We start from the raw sequence: 18,585 nt of genomic DNA on the forward strand, positions 1-18,585 counted from the left end.
CTCTGTCTCTCTCTCTTCCAAAGAATTAAGAAAAAGATTTAAAAAAAAAAAAAAAAAAAAAGGAAAGAAAAAGCGATGTCCTAAGTCTAACATATGGCCTATGTTTACAAAATCTCCCTTCCCAAAGACAGTAGGAAATGGTGCCCCGTGTAAGCCCCACAGTGCTGTATCATGCTGTGTCTGCAAAGGTGAGACCCATGCCCCCTGGACCTCGCCCCCCCAGACAAGCTAGGATTGCCAGGAATGACCAGGACGGAAACAGCTCTGCTTGTTTCTCCTTCTCCAACTCCTCCCAGATTTGTGAGGACTTGGAAACTGAAGTGTAACTCCAGTATCACCTGGAGAAGGGCCCGACTGCAACAGGTCAGGGCCTCATAAGATAGCATCTCTCTACATGGCTGCTTCATCTGCACACTAGGACTTAAAACGTCCCCGAGTTCCAGCTTCGTACCAAATTGCCTTCTTGGCATTTCCATATGGACATTCAATGGGTCCCTAAAACTTGCCACGTCATGCACAAAGTCTCTCTGCCTCCAATGTGCCGGAAGTCCTGTTGGGTCTACCTCCAGAACAGATCCACAACCCATCTACTTCTCCCCATCTCCACCATGACTCCCTAAATCCAAGTCACCTTGCCCCTGAACTGCCATGGGAGCCACGAACCCATCTCCCTGCCTCCATTCTTGCTCCCCTACAACCCCTTCCCCATGTAGCAGCAGAGTGATCTTTTTGAAACACAAATCAGTCTGTAAGCAACAGGAGGGCAAGGGTTTTTATCTGTTTTATTCACTGATGTATCCCCAGCACCAAGCATATGAATTAAATTCCTTTGCTTAAAATTAAATAATGGTTACCCATTTCTAAACTCCAAACTTCCCATCATAACCTTCCAGGCTAATGATCTGTTCTTATTCCCACACACCTCACCCACCTGCCCCCACTCATTCCATGACACTCCGATCCCACTGGTCCTTTTTCTGCTCCTCAAACATGCCAAGCTTCCTTCTGCTTGTGACTTTGGAACCTGCAGCTTCCTCTCTCTGTAATGTTCTCTGCCCTGTGTGTCTCCTCCTCCCACACCACCACCTTGGCTCGGCTGGCCCCTTCTTTTTTTTTTTTTTTAAGTTTATTTATTTTTTTTGGGTGAGAGAACGCATGCTTGTGTGAGCAGGGAAGGGGCACAGAAAGAAGGAGAGACAGGGTCCAAGCAGGCTCCATGCTGTCAGCATTCAGCCCGATGCAGGGCTTGATCCCACAGAGAAATCACGACCTGAGCCGAAATCAAGAGTTGGACACCTAACCGACTGAGCCACCCAGACGCCCCATCAGCTGGCCCCTTCTGTGACTTAAGTCTCAGTTCACATGTCACCTAAACCACCTTCTTCCTAAAATAGCCCTACAATTACTCTCCTTCATTTTATCTTACCAGAACACTGGACTGAGGCTGAAATTACCTTGGTTACTTAGTGTTTACTGGCTGTAAACCCTACTAGGATGTGCAGCAGGACTAAGAGTAAGGGCCTTGCATGTCTGGGTCACTACTGTAGTCCCAGTGCTTCTAATAATGCCTGGCTCCCACTGGATACCAATTAATTTATCTTCATTTTCCAGGATTTGGTCTTTCACATTCAAGTCTTAGAGATTGTATTTAGCCAGTGCCTAGAGGTGATCAGGTCCTCAAAGATGGACCCAGACAAGCTAAAATGTATTAGAGACGAGCAGACAATAGAACACCAATTTGTTAATTTACACTGAAAAACCTCCATCACCAGAACTGAACAAATACTCAAATTGCATTCAATTCACTGTCTTCTCTCCCTAGAGTCAAGACACAGGACAAGTCACGTCTGGCAGGTAGACTTAAAACAAAATGAATATGGATGACGAGGTGGTTAATTGTATGTCAGCTTAACTGAGCCAGATAGCTGGTTAAACATAATTTCTGGGTGTGTCTGTGAGGTTGTTTCCAAAAGGCATTTGAATTGGCAAATGCCCTCCCCAAAGTGGGTAGGCATTATCCCATCACTTGAGAGCCATGGCAGAATAGAAAGGAGGGGGAAAAAAAGGGAGGAAGAAAGGGCATTCACATTCTGCCTGAGCTGGGACGTCCATCTTCTCCTGCCCTCAGCACTGCTGGTGCTCAAGCCTTCAGACTTCAACTAAAGTCTACACTATCAGCTCTCTGGATCCCAGCACTTAGTACTATACCACTGGCTTTCCTGGGTCTTCAGCTTGCAGATGGCAGATGGTAGGACTTCTCAGCCTCCATAATCATGTGAGCCATTACCTTATAATGGATGGATGGATGGATGGATGGATGGATGGATGGATGGATATCCTGTTGGTTCTGTTTTTCTGGAGAACCCTGACTAATACAGATGATAATCACCAAAGTCCCTCTGCTGAGACACCTGTTCCAACTGGAACAGATCACTCAGCTTCAGGCTGGAATTCCCTTTTTAGGTAAAATAAATGAAGTCTGGAGCATCTGGGTGGCTCAGCTGGTTGAGCGCCAACTCTTGATTCCGGCTCACGTCATGATCTTACGGTTCATGAGTTCAAGCCCTGTGTCGGGCTCTGCACTAACACTTGGGATTCCCAAGCCCACTTGGGATTCTCTCTGTCTGTCTGTCTCTCTCAAAATAAATAAATAAACTTTTAAAGATATGTATATACGAAGTCTGGCAGCCTACACTCGCTTTGCTGACAGTGCTAGATGCACACTGAACCAAGTTCCCATTTGTGCATCCAAGTATACATGAACATGATTGTCCTCACCTCTGCTGTGATATGCTGATAAGGCCCAACTCTGCACTCATCGCTTGAGTTTACAAAATTCTTCAATAGCCCACTTGCAAATTATTAAACTAGCAAATTATGTGTAATTGAGTCAATAGGTGAGGGCTTGATACAGTTTCCCAAAACTTAACTAGGTCAGAGCCACCCCAAGCCAGACTGACATGAAGCCTGAGCACATGGAAACCAGGAGTTGGTCTGCAGATTCCAACCAGCAAGGTATCAGACCCCACTGCCTGACTCCCCAAAGGCCAAAGACACAGTGAAAGCCCTTAGGGGACACGGGGGTCTCAACCACTTCCCAAGCCATCAAAGTGTCACAGAAGGGGAAGCTTACCACAAACAAAAGGCATGGACTTCTTATCAGGAGTTGGCCTCCAGGGATTGATAAAAGCTTAAAGACAGTACAGATAATCCAGACATGTATAATTCACAACTGACCACATTACCTCTTCTAAATTTATAATGATGATGATTATTTGTGGAATGTTTCCGTGGAATAAATAATTGATAACATACTCCACATCGTAAGGCAAATTGCCAGTGGAGACAATGGGTGGGGAAACATTAAAACAATAGATTCTTTCCTTCAACATTTATCAAGCACCTACTATGTACCAGCACACAAGAGTCATCTGTTTTGACATTAGAATCCACTGATAAAATATGCGCAATAATTACAGGGTTCTAGAAGGGTCAAGGTCCCCAGAGCCTTTAAATATGAAACTTTTTTTGAGGGACACCTGGGTGGCTCAGCCTGTTGAGCGTCCAACTCTTGATTTCGGCTCAGGTCAGGATCCCGGGGTTGTGGGATCAGGTCCTGTGTTGGGCTCCATGCTGAGCATGAAGTCTGCCTGAGATTCTCTCTCTCTCTCCCTCTGCCCCTCTCCCCCACTCACACTCCCTCTTTCTCTAAAATAAAAAAAATTTAAAAAGAAACATTTTTTGAACTCCTACTCTGTGCCAGACACTGTGGTAGGTGCTAAAAATAGAAAAATGAGGACTTAGTTCTAGCTCTTAAGGATCACACAGGCTAGAGGTTTAACAATACATTTCGCTTTTCTTCTTGTATACTGTGTTCAAAGCCACATGACAGAGAATCATAAAGACTTAACCAGGCAAATTTGCCAAGATATAGTATTAACATATCTCAATTTGACTAGCTCTATCGGGAGCCTGGAGAGAACTTTACTACAGCCTTAGTTTTGTGACACAAAATCATCTGCAGGGACAGATTTTTATAAAACAAATACCCAGTAAGTTTTTATTTATTGAACTGAAAAACAAGTGTAAACCAGTAATACAAATAACTTTAACACCAGGCAATTCACTGAAGAAATTCATTAAGAACCTACAGACAAGGGGTATCCAGCTGGCTCAGTCAGTAAAGCATGCGACTCTTGATCTTGGGGTCGTGAGTTCAAGCCCCACATTGGGCACAGAGCCTACTTTAAAAAAAAACAACCAAAATACATCCTTCACATCATTTAAATACACTTTGAATATCTTCACACCTCTTTGCTTTAAATATGCAAATATTGTCTTTGCATAATATCCACCATCCCAGTTTTATAGTACTTATAAATAAAGACTTCTTTTTAGTACTTTTTAAATTTTAATCTACACCATGATTTTACTTTAACAAATTTTGGCTACAATGTGGCAATTCTGATATCTCATCAAGCATCCTAATTTTAGTTGTGTTTGGGTAAACACGCTCAGGCTCATAATATATGTAAAACCATGTAATTAGTGTTTTATATTGGAGTCTATTAAATTTCTAAACTTCCTTCTGTTACTTTATAATGATACATAGTTATTACCAGTTATAAAAAGTAAATGCTCATACATGCAAAGTAAATTTTTATCAGAATCAGATTTTATTCAGTTCTTTCTCTCTACAACGGAAATCATCTTTTCATTTGCAAAACCACAAATCCAAAAATATACGTAAATGGAAAAGAGTGCTTTCTGGTTAAGGCAAGAATAATCATCATATACAATGTGTTTCAGATGGAAAAGCAGCAAAATTGAAATTACTTTAAAATTCATTGCATTGCAGGGAGCTTGGGTGGCTCAGCTGATTGAGCGTCCAACTCTTAATTTTGGCTTGAGTCATGATCTCATGGTTCGTGGGATCGAGCAGCCCTGCATTGGGCTCTGCGCTGACAGCAGGAGCCTGCTTGGGATTCTATCTCTCTCCCCCTCTTTCTGACTCTCCCCCAATCTCACTCTCTGTCTCTCTCACTCTCTCTCTAAGTAAATAAATAAACATTAAAAAAAATAGTTTGAGCATCTGAGGGACTTAGTCGGTTAAGCGTCCAACTTCGGCTCAGGTCATGAGCCACGTGGTCCATAGGTTTGAGCCCTGTGTCACACTCTGTGTTGACAGCTCAGAGCCTGGAGCCTGTTTCAGATTCTGTGTCTCCCTCTCTCTCTGCCCCTCCCCCACTCGCACTGTCTCTCTCTCTCTCTCTCTCTCAAAAATAAATAAACATTAAAAAAATTTTTAAAAAGAAATAAATAAAATAGTTTAAAATATATAAATAAAAAATAAAATTCACTGCATTATAAATTGTTAAAAATCACACTTTAAAAACACACCTTAAAAACAATTAGCAAAATCCTACATGACTGATGATGACTGGATTCCTAGGGATGTTTGCTAATAACTGTAATTAAGCAGTTTAATGAACTTGCATCAAAGGAATGATGGGGCAGGAGAGAACTCAGTATGAACCAAAGCTAAAATTACCTACTTTCATGAAGAAATTCTTCCTGACAGGGTAGAAATATTCAGAAAGCAAAGAATGGCTGAAAAGCACGACCTGTCACATTTGAGAGTTGGCTACCAAAGGCCAGAGTTCTAGAAGAGCTTCCAAGAGGCGAAGTAGAAAAGAAAAAGAGCGTATTTTTGGATTTTAACGATCTGAGTTTAGTCTCAGAGCTGCCACTTACTGGCCGTGAAATCTGAAAGTCCCCTCACTTCCTGAGCCTTGGCTCCCTCGTCTGAGAAGGTTGTAGTCTGTACAGATGACCTCAGGGTCTCTTCTCCTTCTCTTTATGCTACCGGCAAATCTGCAACCGGCTTCACTATGAATTGGGCATTTGTTCACTTAATAAGCATTCATGGCATTTTGCTCCACACGCTGTGCTGGACAATGCACAGATGAATAAGACAAGCTTTCTTTCTTTTGGAGGAGTTCACAATCTATTGGGGAAACAGACTTGTAAAGGAACAATGCCAGTCCTATTCCATAAATGCTGTGGTAATGCTGGTAAGTGCTGGGTGCTCAGGATACCTAAGGGAAGGGAAATTAGAGGCAAAGGAGGAGGTAGCACGGAGGTCTTCCTATCAAGAAAAAAACTATTAAATAAGACTGAGGGCTCAACTGAGGTTGGAAATTATATGTTGTAAAGTGGTTCTCATCATTGGATTAGTACATAGCAGCTACCAAAGAGGAAATTATTCCCTGGGCCCCATAGTTGCAGCTAAAGCACTATCAGCTTTCATGACGGCAAAAATTAAGTCTAGGGCTTTCTTTATTTTATTTTATTTTTTTTTTAATTTTTTTTAACGTTTTTATTTATTTTTGAGACAGAGAGAGACAGAGCATGAACAGGGGAGGGGCAGAGAGAGAGGGAGACACAGAATCGGAAACAGACTCCAGGCTCTGAGCTGTCAGCACAGAGCCCTACGCAGGGTTCGAACTCACGGACTGTGAGATCATGACCTGAGCCGAAGTCGGACGCTTAACCGACTGAGCCACCCAGGCGCCCCTCTTTTCTTTTTTTTAATGTTTAAATTTTATTTACTTTTTTTTTTCTTCAACATTTATTTATTTTTGGGACAGAGAGAGACAGAGCATGAACGGGGGAGGGGCAGAGAGAAAGGGAGACACAGAATCGGAAACAGGCTCCAGGCTCTGAGCCATCAGCCCAGAGCCTGACGCGGGGCTCGAACTCACGGACCGCGAGATCGTGACCTGGCTGAAGTCAGACACTTAACCGACTGCGCCACCCAGGCGCCCCTATTTACTTTTTTAAGTAAGCTCTATGCCCAACATAGAGCTTGAACTCACAGCCGCGAGATCAAGAGTCACATACATGCTCCACTGACTGTGCCAGGCAGGCGCCCCAAGTCCAGGGTTTTCTAAGGGCACAGTTACTTACACTCTATGCTTTTCCTGACAACAGTACCGCCAGAGTAGGTTGGCTCCAGGCTCCAGTCTGTCCACTACCCACACAGGCAAAGGGAACCTAGCTGAGTACCTCCAGGGACATGCTGGGCATGGAAAGGCATGGAGAGGTCATAATATTTTCTAACATGAAACACAGGGGTGTTTGTATTCTTTTATGAAATACTTCTTTGCCACTGGTTAAGGGATGGAACAGTGAGAATCATTTATCCCCAATTACTTTGATTTTATCTATCTCCCTCTCTAGATTTGGGTACAGCAGGGATATCAGTCCCCTAATGGACGTCTACCCCTTTTCAAAATTAAAATCTTTAAGTTGGGGTTCTTCAATTTAGTAAAGGTACCAACTTGGGGTTGGCAAGTTATTCAGCTTCTGGGTTGAATAAAACTGCTTTAGCTCACAAATATGAAACTGGAAAGATCATTCTAAGTACAAACACCACCTTCCAAAAACATGTAAATTCATCCATGGATCTTTTAAACTTCTTATGCCCTTCTGATGTCATTTGAGTTCTTTGGTTGCAGGCAATGGAAACTTGCCTCTGGGTTAACTTAGGGGAAAAATGGAATTTACTGGAAGGATCAGAGGAGAGATCTGAGGACAGAGGACAACCAAAAGGGCAGCTGGGGACCTAGACTGAAGGGGACATAAAAGGTGTTTCCTAGGGTCCATGCAGCAGGAACACTGGCCAGTATCCTGCAGACACAGCTGCTGTGGGGAAGACGCTCCAATCATTTCCACTCTGAATCACCCTGCTCAGGTTTCAAGCTCCAGGGAGTGAGAGACTCAATTCTCTGGCCTGAGTTACTGGTTCCAATGCTCTTTAGCAAAAAAGGTGATAAGGCAACTGATGAACAGCCATCCAGTCTGTGTCCGATGGAAGAAAGGTAAACACCGAAAAGAAATCAAGTTTCTGTATACCAGAAGAAATTGGAGTGGATGACGTCACGCACCAAAATGGCAAAGATCCACTACATCCCCTGAATAACAAATACATAATCCTTTTCTTTAAACATCATAAGAAGAATAGATATTTTAGAACCCTGAAAACAAATATACTTTAATTAGGGTACAGTTTTGAGTGAATTCCTGTCCTTAGTAAAGGTATGTGAGAATCTCAATGAACAGTGAAGGTTGGTTTCCATGTGGTACACCAGGACCTTACTTGGGTATAAGCTAAGAGAGAATTATCACAAAACGAAATTAAATATGTACACAGTAGCCATGAAAGAGTTGAGATAGTTATATTAATATCAGACAAAACAGACTTCAAGATGAGAAATACTACTAGAGAGAGAGAGAGAAACATTTTTTTTTAATTTTTTTTCAATATATGAAGTTTATTGTCAAATTGGTTTCCATACAACACCCAGTGCTCATCCCAAAAACAATCCCTCCTCAATACCCATCACCCACCCTCCCCTCCCTCCCACTCCCCATCAACCCTCAGTTTGTTCTCAGTTTTTAAGGGTCTCTTATGCTTTGGCTCTCTCCCACTCCAACCTCTTTTTTTTTTTTCCCCTTCCCCTCCCCCATGGGTTTCTGTTAAGTTGAGAGAAACATTTTATAAAGATAAAAAGGTCAATATATCATTATAAATGCATATGTACCGAGCAACAGAACCCCAAAACACTTGAAGTGAAAACTAACAGAGTTGAAAGGAGAAAAAGATTTTTCAACAAGAGTTGAAGACTTAAATAACTGATAGAACAAGAGTCTCAATAAATGTGAAGTGATCAAAGATAGAAAAAGTATGTTCTCTGCCCACATGGAATTAAATAAGAGCTCCACCACATGAAATAAATTTTGGGAAACCCCAAACATTTGGAAATTGAACAACACACTGCTAAATAACACATGAGCCAAAAATAAAGTTACAAAAATAAAGTGAAAATTTTAAGTATTTTCAACTGGGGGTGCCTGGCTGGCTCAGTCAGTTAAAGCACGTGACTCTTGGTCCTGAGGTTGTGAGTTCAAATCCCATGTTGGGTGTGGGGATTACTTAAAAGTAAAATCTTAAAAGTAAAATAATTTTCAACTGAAGGAAAACAAAAACACAACATACCAAAATTCATGGGAAGCAGCTAAAGCAGCTGGAGGACACTGGATAACTTTAAACACCATTATCAGAAAAGACTAAAGATATCAAACCAATTACCAAAGCTTCCACCTTAAGAAACTAGAAAATGGTAAGCAAACCTAATAAAAGCAATCAGGAAAAAAGGAAATCACACAGAGTTGAAACCAATTAAATAGAAAACAGAAAAGGAAGAGAAAAAAATGAATAAAACCAAGAGTTGGTTCTCTCAAATGATTAATGAATTACTCAATATGGTGAAGATGGCAATTCTCCCAAAATTGATCTATACATTCGAAGCAACTTCTGTCAAAGTCTCAGTAGGCTTGCAACTAAGACAGACATTTACATTTTATTTTATTTTATTTTATTTTATTTTATTTTATTTTATTTTTATTTTATTGGTTTTATTTTAGAGAGCACAAACAGGAGAGAGGGATGGGGGGAGGGGGAGAGAAAGAGAGAGAGAGAGAGAGAGAGAGAGAGAAGGAGAGTGAGAGCGAATCCCAAGCAGGCTGCACGCTTAACACAGAGCCCAACATAGGGCTTGATCCCACAACTCTAGGATCATGACCTGAGCCTAAATCAAGAGTTGGATGCTCAACGAACTGAGCCACCCAGGTGCCCCTAGAGATTTACTTTTATCAGTTTGTAACACAGAACTCTTTCATATTTAAATTTTTTCATAATTATATAATAATTAAAATAATTATGCAATTACCAAAAAAATCTCAGTAGGCTTTTCTATAGAAATAGCAAGCTGACCCTAAAACTTATATGAAAACACAAAGGACCTAGAAAAGCCAAAACGATTTGGAAAGGAAAACAAAGTTGTCTGATTTCTACTTTTTCAAATATTTAAATTTTAAAAATAAAATTTAGTGTCTGATAGTGTCTGATTTCTACTTTTTCAAATATTTAAATTTTAAAAATATTTTTAAATGTTTATTTATTTTTGAGAGAGACAGAGAGACAGAGACAGGGAGACAGAGAGAGAGAGAGAGAGAGAGAGAGAGACAGAGAGACTCCCAAGTAGGCTCTGTGCTGTCAGAGCAGAGCCCCGCATGGGGCTTGATCTCACAAACTATGAGATCATGACCTGAGCTGAAATCCAGAGTCAGATGCTTAACCAACTGAGCCAGTCAGGTGCCCCAGTACCTAATTTCAATATGTATTCTAAAGCCAGAAATTAATTAGGGCAATGTGGTATTAGCATACAAAAAACATAGAGATCAACAGAATCCAGGAAAAAACCCTTGTTTTATGGTCAATTGATTTTCAACAAAGGGACAAATGGGAAAATTTTCCTTGAGCATCCAAATGGGGAAAAAACTAACTCAGACCTTTATTTCACTTTTTACATAAACATGAACTCAAAATGGATCACAGACCTAAATGTTAAGAATTAAAACTAAAACTTTAGAAGAAAACATAGGAGAAAATCTTTGTGACCATGGGTTAAGCAAGACAGTTCTTAAGACACAACACTAAAATTACAAGCCATAAAAGAAAAAACTGGTAAGCTGACTTCATTAAAATTTTTAAGATGCTGCACTTCAAAAGACACCATTAGGAAAATGAAAACATAAGCCAGAGAACGGGAGAAAATTTCTGCAAATCACATGTATGATAAGGGACTTGAAGCTAGACTAACTTAAGACTTTTTACAACTCAGTAATTAGACAAATAACCCAACTTAAAAATAGCTTCTAATATTTGCTACAACATCCAGCTAAGTGACATAACCCAGACACAAAAGGACACATACTGTATGATCCCACTTGTATGGTGTACCCAGGATAGGCAAACTCGTAGAGACAGAAAGTCAAATAGAGGGTAGCAGTGGCCGAGAGGGCTGTGGAACTGGGAGTTATTGTTTCATGGAAACGATGTTTCTGTTTGGGATGATTAAAAAGTTTGGAAATGGGTAGTGGCGATCATTGCATACAAGACAGTGAACGTACTTAATGTCACCGAATTGTATGCTTAACCGCTAAGATGGTAAATATCTTACCACAATCAAAAAATTAACTTTAGGGGCGCCTGGGTGCCTTGGCCGGTTAAGTGTCCAACTTCGGCTCAGGTCATGATCTCACGGTCTGTGAGTTCGAGCCCCGCGTCGGGCTCTGTGCTGACAGCTCAGAGCCTGGAGCCTGTATCTAATTCTGTGTCTCCCTCTCTCTCTGCCCCTCCCCTGTTCATGCTCTGTCTCTCTCTGTTTCAAAAATAAAAATAAACGTTAAAAAAAATTAAAAAAAAAATTAATTTTAAAGACTGGGCAGAAGACTCGAGGAGACATTTCACCAAATAAGACATACAAATGACCAATAAGCACCTGAAAAGGTGCTCAGCATCCTCAGTCATTACAGAAATGCAAATCAAAACTACAGTGGGACACCGCTACATGTCCATTATAATGACTATAATCAAAGAGAGAGAGAACACCAAGTGTTGATAAGGATCTGGAGGAACGAGAAGTCTCATATATTGCTGATGAGATCGTAAAATGTGTAGAGCCACTTTGGAAAATTATTCGGCTATGTTTTAAAAAGTTAAACATACGCTTACTGTAAGACTCAGTCAGCAATTCTACTCCTAGTAATTTACCCAAGAGAAATGAAACCATGTCCACACAGGCTTATATAAGCAAGTGTTCACAGCAGCTAAAACCTGGAGACAATCCAAATGTCCATCAATTAATGGATGGATAAGCAATATGTGGCATATCCATACAGTAGGATACTACTCAGACATAAAAGGAAATGAACTACAGGCATTCTTTGTTTTATTGTGCTTCCCAGACACTTCAGTTTTCTACAAACTGAAGGTTTGTGGCAACCCTGTGTTTAACAAATCCACTGGCGCCATTTCTCCAACAGCATTTGCTCACTTCATGCTTCTGTGTCATATTTTGGTAATTCTCACAATATTTCAAACTTTGTCATTATTATTATACTTTTTATGGTGATCTGTGATCGGCGACCTTCGACGTTACTACAGTAACTGTTGTGGCATGCCACAAACTGCACCCATATAAGACAGTGAGTTTAACGGATAAATGTGTGTCTGTTCTGACCGCTCCACCAACCAGCCATTCCTCCATCTCTCTCCCTCTCTTTGGGCCCCCCAATTCTTTGAGCCACAACAGTACTGAAATTAGACCAATGAATAAGCCTGCAATGGCCACTAAGTGTTCAAGTGAAAGCATGTCTCTCACATTAAATCAAAAGGAGAAATGAAGAAACTTGGTGAGGAAGGCATGTCGAAAGCCAAGACAGGCCAAAAGCTAGGCCTCTTGTGTCAAATGGTTAGCCAGGTTGTGAACGCAAAGGAGAAGTTTTTGAAGGAAATTATAAGTGCTACTCCGATGAACACTCAAATGATAAGAAAGCCAAAGGGCCTTGTTACTGATATGGAGAAAGTGTGAGTCATCTGGACAGAAGATCAAACCAGTCACAGCATTCCCTTAAGCCAAAGTCTAACCCAGAGCAAGGCTCTAACTCTCTCCAATTGTGTGAAGGCTGAGAGGTGAGGAAGCTGCAGAAGAAAAGTCTGAAGATAGCAGAGATTGATGTATGAGGTTTAAGGAAGGAAGCCGTCTCCATAACATAGAAGTGCAAGGTGAAGCAGCAAGTACTGATGTAGAAGCTGTAGCAGGTTATCCAGAAGGTCTAGCTAAGATAATGAATGAAGGTGACTATACTGAACAACAGATTTTCAATGTAAATGGAACAGCCTTATATTGAAAGAGGATGCCATCTAAAATTTTCATAGCTGGAGAGGAGAAGTCAGTGCCTGGCTTCAAGGCTTCACCCCCTGTTAGGGGCTAATAATGCAGCTGGTGACTTTCAGTCAAAGCCAATGCTCATTTACCATTATGAAAATCGTCGGGCCCTTAAGAATTATGATAAGTCTACTCTGTCTGTGCTCTATAAATGGAACAACAAAGCCTGGATGACAGCACATCTGTTCACAACATAGTTTATTGAATATTGTGAGACCATTGTTGAGATCTGCAGTTGAGAAAAAAAAGATTCCTCTCAAAATATTACTGCTCATTGACAGTGTATCTGGTCATCCAAGAGCTCTGATGGAGATGTACAATGAGATTTATGTTGTTTTCATGCCTGCTCATACAACATCCATTCTGCAGCCAAAGGATCAAGGAGTACTTCCATTATTTAAGAAATACATTTCATAAGGCTAGAGCTACCACAGACAGTGATTCCTTCTGGAAATCCCTCTGGAAAGCATTCACCATTCTACATGCTGTTAAGAGCATTTGTGATTCATGGGAAGAGATCAAAATATCAACAAGAACAGGAGCTCAGAAGAAGTTGATTCTAACCCTTGCGGATGACTTTGAGGGGTTCAAGACTTCATTGGAGAAGGTAACTACAGATATGGAAATAGCAAGAGAACTTGAATTAGAAGTGGAGCCTGAAGATGGGACTGAATTGTTGCAATCTCGTGATAAAACTTCAACAGATGAACAGCTCCTTCTTATGAGTGAGCAAAGAAAGTCTTTTCTTGAGATGGAATCTACTCCTGGTGAAGATGCTACGAAGATTGTTAAAATGACAACAAAAATTTGGAATATTACGTAAACCTAGTTGATAAAAGTTTTGAAAGAAGTTCTACTGTGGGGAAAAGAGGATCAAACACCATCATATGCTACAGAGAAACTGTTCATGAAACAAGAGCCAATTAATGCAGCAAACTTCATTACTGTCTTGTTTTAAGAAATTGCTGTAGGCACCCCAACTGTAGCCACCACCACCCTGATCAGTCAGCAGCCATCAACACTGAGGCAGAACGATTACGACTCATGGGAAGCTCAGATGACGGTCGGCATTTTTTAGCAGTAAAATATTTTTAATGTTTTTTTAATGTTTATTTATTTTTGAGAGAGGGAGAGGCAGAGCACGAGTGGGGGAGGGGCAGAGAGAGAGGGAGACACAGAATCCGAAGCAGGCTCCTGGCTCTGAGCTATCAGCACAGAACCTGATGCGGGGTTCGAACTCATGAACTGTGAGATCACGACCCTAGCTGAAGTCGGATGCTTAACCGACTGGGCCACCCAGGCACCCCACGATAAAGCATTTTTAAATTAAGGTATGTACATTTTCTTGGCATAATGCTACTGTACACTTAATAGATTACAGGATAGTGTAAACATAACGTTTATATGCACTAGGAAACCAAAACATTCATTTGACTTGCTTTATTGCTATATTCGTTTTGTTGCGGTGATCTGGAAGCGCACCTGCCAGATCTCTGATGTATGCCTGCACTGATACATGCTAGAACATGACTGAACCTCAGAAAGATTATGCTAAGTGAAAAAAGCCAGTTGCAAAAGACTTCATATCCTAAGACTCCATTTATATGGAATTTCCAGAAGAGACACGTTTATAGAGACTGAAAACAGTTTAGTGATTTCCCAGGCCTGGGGTACAAGTAGGGATTGACGGCAAAGAGACCTATAAAAATTTTCAGGGTGGGGCGCCTGGGTGGCTCATTTGGTTGAGCGTCTGACTTCGCCTCAGGTCATGATCTCATGGTTCGGTTCGTGAGTTCGAGCCCCACGTTGGGCTCTATACTGACAGCTCGGAGCCTGGAGCCTGCTTCGGATTCTGTGTCTCCCTCTCTCTCCGCCCCTCCCTCGCTTGCACTCAGTCTCTCTGTATCTCTCTTAAAAATAAATAAAAATTAAAAAAAATTTTTTTAAAAAGAAATTTTCAGGGTGATGGAAATGTTCTACAACTGAGTTGGGTTGATGGTTGCACAACGGTATAAATTTCCTAAAAATACTGAATTGTACACTCATACTGGGTGGATTTTTGTGCCTTATAAATTATACATCAATAAAGTATTAAGAAGTAAATAAACACAAATCTGACATGGAAAAAAATAAGGCTTAATTTCAGGAAGCATAAGTCAGGTACAATCTCTATGACTTGAAGCAAAGGTTTTCCTTAATCTATCCACATATCTTTTATTTATATATTTAAAAATTACATGTGAAGGATATCAACACTGTTCAGTGTGAAAACTCAGGCCCTAAACAATCTTCAGCTTCTGAACTAAATTGTGTGGTCCCTGTGATTATTCAATAAATAGCAGTACATTTACAAATTTTAAAAATTTAGCCACTACTGGCCTTTCATTGGGCTCATTTCAAAGAAAAAAATAAAGCAATAAAAGGGAAGTCTGAGAAGCAATCCAAATGCATAAATTGTTTGAATAATAAACTGAATTATATGTAATCATTATGACCTAGAAACATTTAATCTGAAGCAGCAAAGGCTGGCCTAGTAATTGACTTAATAGCTGTCTTTGACAATATGAAGGGTTTTACAGGGAAACTATTTGACTAGTTCTTCTGCCTCTTCATTGAGAGCCGAACAAAACGAAGAGATTTCATAGTCAGCAAGGTAAATTTAGATTAAACATAAATGACACTGACAGTAACTGCTATCAAATACTGAAATAAATTTAATTAGGCTATTTGCTCAAGCGGGTTTCCTTGGCGAAAGCTAGAATACACAGCCCGAAAGCTTTGGTCTGAATGCATTACTGCCTGGCAGGCAAGAATTCCGCCTGCTGAGCCCGCTGCAGGTCTGTGGGAAGGATCGCGGCCACGCTGACTTGCACACACCTTACTCACCTCAATATCCCGATTGAGTTGCTTCACTATGGCAGTGATGTTTCTGATGTGCTCCTCCAAGAAAAGCCTGGCCAGGCGGTCACCTCCCCCTTTGTTTTGCATTTTCTGCAAACTGCTGACAATGTCGTCTTTAATCCGGAAGGCGTGCTCCACAAGGGCAGCGGTTGTTTTCTCGTGGCAGAGGATTCTATCTTCCAGTTGTTCCACTAGGCTTACAGATGAGTATGGTGCCATGGTCAGGGACTGGCTGTGTCGGGGCATGGTTCTAACTCGCCTGTGCAAGGGAGCCACATTACTAGGGTTGTTAATTGGGAAAAAGTAATTTTCAAAGCCAGAGTCAAGACTTTCCAGAGAAGGAAATGCCAGTTATTTACCCCTACAAGCTAAACAGGGTTTGAGGGAGGGTTTCTGCACCAAAGAGTTTTCCTTGTGAGCCAGGAAACTTTAAACAATCATACGCAGACACTTCAGTGTGTTGGTAGTAGGTTCCATGACCGCCAAAATCAAGAGGCTGGTGGAATTGGGCACACAGATGTCTCCCCAGTTGAAGCTGTGTTATGAAGACTAAGCTGTATCATCGAAGTCAAGTCTCCTGACATGCCCTCCTCCTCCATTCCCCTACAGCAGTTTTCTAACATACTAACAAACTCAAAGGCCTACAAGGGTTAAGCAGGTAACATAAATGAATGATGCATATCACATATGATCGGGAGGGGACTGCAGAGACCTGGAAAGGGCATTCCTCCACTAAAGGCAGCCCCAGTTCTGCCCCATACATGAGTAACCATCTGGGGATGTGGGTCTATTTTTCCAGATCATCTCATATTTTAAGAATAGCCAGGAAATTCAGACTTGTATGTGAAATCACCTGACTTTTAAATGTTAACAAGTCATTTAAAAAGTATTTTAAGATAATGCAGGCCAAACAATGAGCTTCCATGAGCCAGTTCTGGTCTATGGACCCCAATCTGCAACTTCTGATTTAAAAGGGTTAGTGGGACACTAGTCTCCAGGCCTCCACAGTTGTGTTTTACCAGTGACCAGAAGTACAGCTGTACTGCAGGGCTATTATGAGGTCTTCACGTCTCACTATCGCTGAGCAGCCAACAGCATTCTACACATTGGAAGCTGGAGAGGGAACACAACTGTACTTCTATTGCCCTTGAACAAAATCATCCTTGGGTAATGTAACAGCCACAAGCCTTCATTTATAATAACCATCACACCCACTAGCAGCCCTCATGGGATTGGTGGAAAGGAAAAGTATACCTTAGATGCATATTTTCCATATATTATACCTTTCCTCGGTGACGAGAGAAGGAAATACAGGGCACCATCGGGCCATTTTCTTTTTAATAATTCACATCTGTTGAAAAAAATAAGCATTAAATTATTTAACAGTTTATATCTGGAATTTAAGTGACGTCTAAAGCTTATTATTAACTTACTAAGTGGATCGTAAATTATGCCAACACACCAATCAGTTGTATTATTAAACGTCTTCTATCTTACATACGGAATAAACAGCAAATGCTTCTAAATAAGGAGAAAAGAATCAAGCAAAATCAAAATTAATACTACGAAGCCTTGCTAGATAGATCAACGAAGACTGTTAAGTGGGTTTTCCTCAAGTTTCCTCATCCCGTACCTGCATGCCAAGCTTGAGAAACCCCTTTTAGGGAAACAAGATAGTTTCTTTAACAGGCTTTTTCAATCATGTAAGGTAGGAAACTACCTTAGTAAATGTGAACTCAGCAAATTTAGTAAACTCCATAGCAAATTAAAAGCACTTATTTCTAAATCAATCTTAAACAATACATCAATCAGATCTGACTTGGGGAACCTATCTATCCACTAAGAGAATAAGACTGATATTTATTAAAACTGTACAATAAGATATCATCATTCATATTATTCCTTGCATATAAGGAACAGTTGATCATCCCAGCACACTAGAAATTTGAACAAAACTGGAGAGTTTTTAAAATATTTTCTTACTTGAGTTTCTCAATACTGCTGTTAATTGCCTTAACACAATGAATGCCTAGTAACCATGATCTGATTCAGTAATTAGTTCTCATTTAGATGCTGGATTCAGAGAGCATTTGTGATTGAAACCACTGTTTTGGCATCATCTCCCCAGTGTGTTATTTTTAGAGTTTCAAAATGCGAACATTTCATTTTCCTAGACAAAGAACTTTGAATTTAAAGAAATCACATTTAAGAAAAAAGTGATTCATGCCAAACAAGTTATGATGCCAAAGGACTTCTTCAGTTCTCAAGATAATAATCTGTCATTTAGATTACATGAAATCAGGCCAGTGTGGAAGATGTTAGTATTTAGAATCATAGAATCTTTACCATTTAAAAGTTGTAATATACCTTAGTTGAGATATTAATCTATAGAATAGCCTAACCTACGAAACATTTATTTGGCATCTGTTTTGCAGCTGAGTAACCTAAATGTGTAAGACCAAAAATACCCTCCCCCTCAAGGGTTTCACAGCCTACAGAAAAACAATGGGATAAATGGCTATGAACGAAAAACACATAGGGAGGAAAAAAGAAGATGCCTTACTGTTTCCTGGGTAGCAGCAGGTCAGGGAGGAACTAAGGAAAATGAGTAGGATTTCCCAACGTGGAGAACAGAGAGACTGTTCCACACTTTCCCTCAATACTCCAACACCACCTGTACTTTCTACGCTCTTGGAACACTCTGGCATAGGCCCCTCTCCCAGCTCCATATGGGGCCACTCCAGCCAATGCCAGCCGCCCCCCCCCAATGCCACGCCACCCACCACGGTCCGTGAATATGTCATGCACTCTTCTGCCTTCATACCTT

The 18,585-nt window shown here is 40.8% G+C and overlaps 1 protein-coding gene across 2 annotated transcripts in view; it reads right to left on the reverse strand.

Moving 5' to 3' along the window:
* FAM81A (family with sequence similarity 81 member A) overlaps positions 1-18,585 on the reverse strand; it is a 75,774-nt gene that overhangs the window by 39,842 nt on the left and 17,347 nt on the right. The window contains exons 2-3 of one of the 2 annotated variants that reach the window (XM_030318068.1): positions 17,042-17,109; positions 15,744-16,017 (exon numbers count right to left, since the gene is read on the reverse strand). In XM_030318068.1, coding sequence (XP_030173928.1) covers positions 15,744-16,017; positions 17,042-17,088 — 321 coding nt within the window. In that variant the 5' untranslated portion in view covers positions 17,089-17,109. Of the gene's footprint in view, positions 1-15,743; positions 16,018-17,012; positions 17,110-18,585 lie in introns of those variants that run through there. The other variant, XM_030318069.1, reaches the window with a different exon arrangement.

This window comes from Lynx canadensis, chromosome B3, assembly GCF_007474595.2.
Source record: "Lynx canadensis isolate LIC74 chromosome B3, mLynCan4.pri.v2, whole genome shotgun sequence".
In the NCBI taxonomy this organism is placed as follows: domain Eukaryota; kingdom Metazoa; phylum Chordata; class Mammalia; order Carnivora; family Felidae; genus Lynx; species Lynx canadensis.